This window comes from Protobothrops mucrosquamatus, unplaced genomic scaffold (assembly GCF_001527695.2).
Source record: "Protobothrops mucrosquamatus isolate PMUCROS unplaced genomic scaffold, P.Mucros_1.0 scaffold_239, whole genome shotgun sequence".
NCBI lineage: Eukaryota > Metazoa > Chordata > Lepidosauria > Squamata > Viperidae > Protobothrops > Protobothrops mucrosquamatus.
Genome location: NW_015386315.1, coordinates 153,225 through 159,479, shown reverse-complemented (window position 1 = coordinate 159,479; position 6,255 = coordinate 153,225). Strand labels below are relative to the sequence as shown.

The following is a 6,255-nucleotide window of genomic DNA, read 5'->3' as shown; positions in this document are numbered from 1 at the left end:
ACCAAAGGCTTTTAACATTCCTAAATTTTGAATCCTATCTTCACCTGGGAATAAGCCAGCCTGAAGTTTACTTATGAGGAGACATTCCTGGGATTGTGCTGTTTGTTACCTGGAGACTTTAAATATCATTACCTTTTAACATTAGGACAATTAGTTTTTAATCACATAAAGGCACATATATAATAGTGAAATGATATCAAGATGTTATTGATCAATAAAACCTACAAATATCTGCCTTGTATAGATTTTGGTATGAGAGTATTACTGTTTGCCACTAATTCTTTCACCATTCAAATAGAAGAGACTTAAGATGCTCAATATGTTTCAATTGAAGCCTGTAACTGACCCAATAGCTTATCTCTCGGCTTAACATACACCATTGCTGAGACAGTAAAATTCCTGGCTTTTGTATATAAGTAACCTTTATGTGAAAATAATAAATATCCATTAATAAGAAATTGGGAGAAACCATCATTCCCTCTTTTTCATCTACATTTTAACAACTCTACGACCAGCAAAGTTCAACCGTTGCAGTTGCTCCGGCAGAAACGTGCAATCAGATACTATAGGTATTTGTCTGACAATTATACACATTTAAACATATGGGGACCTAGTCGGGAATTGGGAAAAGAAGTATTGGTTGTACTTGCAATGATGCACTTCATTGTATTGATTTATTAAAGATACACCAAATTTCAAACTCCGGCACATAAAACAGCCATGGTGTTTTAATAATTTTTTAAAAATTGTTTTTGTAGGCTGTGATATATTATTTGTATTATAGGAACTGATCTTTTCTAAAATTTCTTACAGTTAACATATGCATAAACGTAATTTAAGTTTTCAAAGTAGTCATTGATCCCAATTTCCACCCACAATTATCCCACCCTTCTAGTAAATAACTTTATTTCCCAGCTGAACACTAAACTGAAGGACATGCGATCCAACCTGCCAATCCTCCTCTCTTAACCACGCCTCCTTTTTCGAACTTTTGGAGGAATCAGCCTCCCGTAGTCGTAGAAACGCATTTAGAATAGAACGCTGCGCGGCCAATGGAAAGAGGCGGAAACTGAAAACAGCCAATGAGCGCAGCCTGGTGCGAGTTTTAAACTTGCAGCGGCAGGCAAAGGGGATATCGGACTCGTGCGTAGCAGTAATCGGGTGTCTTGGTCCTGGGCGAGAAAGGGAACGATTCGGAGCAAGCCGGTCGTGAGGATCTAGGAATCCAGCCTAGGTCATGGCTTTGCGGGTCACCCGGGTATGGAGGAATTTGACGGGGAATCTTTAAGCCGATATTGCACGTTACGTTTTGTAGGAGCCTGGCGGCCATTTATGCTGAAATTCTATCTAACTTAACGGTGGGGGGGATACTTTTGAGCATCGTGGGGTTTACTTCTAAATAAATCTGCACAAAGATCAGTTGTGCTAGTTTTGTCAAGGTGCAGTAATGGAGCGAAATAACAAATATACCTTGTTCGTGTCTCTTTCTGAGGTGGTTCTCATATTTCTAACCCTATATTTGAACGGGGAAGTCGAGGTAGCCTGTTGCGGGTGGAAAAAGCGTCATCTCGCCTTGTTAAACGTATTTAATTGAATCCTACTCCTAAAATATAACATTTTCCCCTACAACTATTTGAAAGAGTAATATGTAGTTTTTTTTTCCCAGTTCATCATGCTGGGTAAATATTTCTGAATATTCTGTCACTTAATTTTTTTTTTGGTAGAACACAAAGGTCAATGCGGAGAACAAAACCAAACCTGCAATGGCCCTCGGTAAGCGAGGGGTTGCTGCTAGTAAGCCGGCTTTGAGGCCTAGGACTGCTTTGGGAGACATTGGCAACAAAGCTTGTGAGCCACAGTCTAAAGAAGTAGTGAAAAAGGTAATCCTTTCTTTGCCTATTCTTTATCCAATAATACAGTAGGAGTTAGTAATGCCACAGTCCTGCTTATTGCTATCTTTCATTTTTTTCCTTCCCACACCACTTTCCCATTTAGGAAATGTTGAAGCCTATAGCCGTGGAGAAAGTAACTACCAGGAAAACTACAAAACCTATTGAAAAACTAAATGAACCTGTGAAAGAAGAAAAGCCAATTCCAGAATCTGTTAAGGTTAATTAAATAGCTTGTAAATAAGTGTTTAAAGATCATGGGTAATTAGGAGCAAAGACAAAAGTTGTGCTAGTTTTGTAAATCTATAGTTGTTACTTTTAGGTGGAAGTATGAGTTTTATAATTTTTATAATTTACTTTTAATAGGTTGCAATTTTAAATGACCTCTGGATAGCCTTATCTAGCTATGACAGGCAAAACATCTTTTGGCTAAGATTCTAGGTTTGACTCTGGTTTTGGTATTCCTAATTAACAATCTTTTAATATGATTTTTTTTCTGGACTATATGGTGATTTTATGGAAGATTTTACTTTACCTTCTTACATTGTTAAGTTACTTGATGCTAATTGAGATAGAATACAAAAATGTAAAGTACATCATCTTAACCTAAAATCAAGAGGTCACTTGATTTGCTCATAATCAAATGCCACTTTGTATAGTGAGATGAGTGGCATATATATTTAATAAATTTAAAAATTACATAACATACGTAATTGCTTTGCTTATGTCATCAATACAGCATTTTTTCAAAAGAAATATTCTAATTATACAATATACTTGCAAAGAAACATTTTGTATAATACATCTAGTCAGAACTGCTGCTTTCTCTGCAACAGTATTACATTTTTTTAATCCACTGCATAATTAGAGCAGAAACAACTTTAGCATCTCTCCTTCAATATCTTGAAGGATTTGCCTTTCAATTTACTTCTGATCTACAACTGTACTTTAGACCCTTCCTTGGTATATAGTCAGGCTTAAATATGTACTATCAATAAAACATAGATAACCAGCAGATCTTTTATAGTTGCATGTTCATAAGCAATATCATTGAATCAGCTAATGAATTTATATCTATAGTCATGCAGCTGGAAGGTGAAACATCCACTGGAAATAACTAACTTCTGTCTATGAAACACAAACAAATGCATCCTTAGAGACACATTTGATGTAGCCTTTTCCTGGCATCATCTGTGGGTGCAAGAAAGATGCTCTGAATTAAGCAAAAATATGCTACATTTTTTCTAATATTGTAGGTTAAGTACTAAATATATTTTTATAGTTGGAGTCTCTATCCCCAAGCCCCATGGAAACATCTGGCTGTGCTCCAGCAGAGGACATATTATGCCAGGCTTTCTCAGATGTACTGCTTGAAGTGAAAGATGTAGATACAGATGATGTTTCTGATCCAAACCTCTGCAGTGAATATGTGAAGGACATCTACAACTACTTGAAAGTTCTTGAGGTTGGTTTAAAGAGCTAATGAGGCCTCACGTATGGGCCTGGAATTAAAACTACCTTGTAAGGTATTCTTACAAATGCTAGATTGGTGTTGGTAATTAGTTTTTATCCTATCTCTAGCAAAATATCTGAAATATCACTAAACATCTAAACGGGATATTTTTTTAATCTTGGTTTATCTGTAGTTTGAATAAACTACAAGTAACTATGTTTACATGTGGCTAGGTGTCAAGCAATTAAGCTAATATTAACCATAGTAAACCATATGTCTGAGAGCACAAGATGGCAGCTTGTTCTAAAATTCAGGTGATTTAACTAGAGAAAAAACCTAAGAATCTTCTCCACAATCTAGAGGGCTTCATATTGGGAAATATGTCTAATCAAACTGGACAATGACAACATAATTATAGAGGTGGAAATACATAATTTAACACTGCATGTTTTTGCTCCTCCAGAGCCAGCAATCGGTGAGAGTAAACTACTTGGCAGGTCAGGAAATTACTGGAAATATGCGGGCTATCCTAATTGACTGGCTTGTGCAAGTTCAGATGAAATTCAAGCTCTTGCAAGAGACTATGTACATGACTGTTGCCATAATAGATCGGTTTCTGCAGGTAAGGCAAACTGTCAAAGAGCTCATACCAAATTTGAACAAACTGAATGATGAGAACTCTCCATTGAATTTTAGCTTAAGTAATGTAGCTTCTTTGAAATCAAGAAATGAATGTTAATTTAGAGATTTCCATTGTATAAGCCTTTCTCTTGAATAGCAACTGGGCTCTCTAGCAACATTTTTCTTTAATTGCTATTACCAGGAGCTGAACAATATAGTCGCTCTAAACTTGTTCTGCAATCAGCTTGTATATATCTAGCCAATGAGAATGAATAGCCTGACAAATGGATACAGGTAGTCCTCAACTTACAACCACAATTGGGAACAGAATTTACATTGCTAAGCAAGATGGCTATTTGAACCCTGCCTGGTTTTACAACCTTTTTTGCCACAGTTATTAAGTGAAACACTTGTAGGAGTAGACAGAGCTGGGAGAAGGTAATTAAATGAGTCATCAGCTTAGAGTTGTTACGTTCCCAAAGTCTAAATCCAACTCCTTGAATTCTGTTGACTTTTATCTTGCATCAGTTTAGTGTTGAATTTTAGTTTAGATTCTTGTGTATAGGCTTGAGTAAAAAAAAATCTTCTGTACTGCAACCTTAATGTATGGTCCTGATTCTTTGCACCTGATAACACTGCAGTTAAGTGAGTTGCACCTTTTAAGTAAATCTGGCTTCCTCCATTGACTTTGCTTGTCAGAAGCCAGCTGGAAAGGTTTCAAATGGTGATCACATGATACCCAGGATACCGCAAACACCATAAATGCATGCCAGTTGCTAAGCACCTGAATTTTGATGATATGACTGGGGATGCTGTCCTGGTCATAAGAGCGGGGACAGGTCAGTCTTAATCATTTTTTTTCAATGCCATAGTAACTTTGAATGGTCGCTAAATGAAAGAATGTAAGTTGAGGACTTCCTGTACATATACCCTAAATTTGCTCTGCAATTAACCTAAATGTATTTATCCAATGACAATGAGTGGCCTGATCAACAATTACCATACTGGGACAGCATAAGGATTGTTTTTCAATATTTCAGAATGTTTTAAAAATAACTGATGGGAACTCTCTTGTAGAATAACAAAGTAGCCAAGAAGATGCTACAACTGGTTGGTGTAACAGCCATGTTCATTGCTAGCAAATATGAAGAAATGTTTCCACCAGAAATTGGTGACTTTGCCTATGTGACAGATCATACTTATACCAACCTACAAATCAGGCAAATGGAAATGAAAATCTTAAGATCCCTGGATTTTAAACTTGGTCGCCCTCTTCCACTGCATTTCCTAAGGAGGGCGTCGAAAATTGGAGAGGTAATGCTCCTTTAAATTTTGAAACTGGAAAATATCTTCTTCCTAATAAACTGCCTAATTCTAATTGTAAAAGCAGAGTTAACACAATGTTGTCATATAGTGATGGCTGCTGTTTTCCAGTGAAAGGAACTTAAAAGGCTTTTGGTTTGTTTCTTTTTACATATACGCAATCAGAGAAAATAACTTGATGCTTTAATCTTATGCAATGTGTAACAAAAGACAATGAGATTTGTAGGACAATGAGGATAACATCTTTATTCTGATTATTTTAGGCAGATATAAATCAGCATTCATTGGCAAAATACCTGATGGAACTTGCACTGGTGGATTATGAAATGGTACATTATCCTCCCTCTCAGATTGCTGCTGCAGCGTTTTGCTTGTCTACTAAAGTTCTGGAAGAGGGAGAGTGGGTAAGTCACAGAACCCTAACTTAACAAAGGAAGTTTCAGATAGTCCTTATTTAGCGACTGTTTTAGTAACCTTCACAGTTATGATGGTGACGAGAAAGTAACTTTGTGATCAGTCCTCAGATTTATGACCTTTATAGGTTTGTAAAACTGAAGTAAGATAAATGGTTTCACTTACCGACCAAGCTGCTGGTCCCAACTAGTGCTTGAAGTAATGTCTGTTGTTCAGTAATTACTGAAGCAGATTAGCATGATGGAGAAATTTAATTGGAAAGGTACAGCTCACTTTTTCTCTGCTATAAATCCAATTCAGATCTGTAAGCAAATGATTACTTGGTCCTGAATATACCTATCTTGTACTGAATACTAAAATTTCCAGTTTGCTATTAAAGGGCTCTCAAAAAAAATCATAAGGTCTTCAAAATCTTTAATTTATAAATTTACCCCTTGCCTTTAGACACCAATTCTTCAACACTACATGTATTATACTGAAGACACTCTTATTCCTGTGATGCAGCATATGGCAAAGAATGTGATGTTGGTAAACCGGGGCCTTGTAAAGCACATG

At 36.4% G+C, this 6,255-nt stretch overlaps 1 protein-coding gene across 1 annotated transcript; it reads left to right on the top strand.

Annotated features, from left to right (window-relative positions):
* Positions 1-1,130: 1,130 nt before the first annotated feature.
* CCNB1 (cyclin B1) lies at positions 1,131-6,255 on the top strand (the record flags this gene model as incomplete). Its single annotated transcript, XM_015829950.1, is given in 8 exon segments — positions 1,131-1,258; positions 1,725-1,880; positions 1,996-2,109; positions 3,172-3,354; positions 3,806-3,964; positions 5,041-5,277; positions 5,550-5,690; positions 6,145-6,255. Coding segments are annotated over 8 exon segments (1,122 nt in total), but the record flags the coding sequence as incomplete, so codon positions are not given.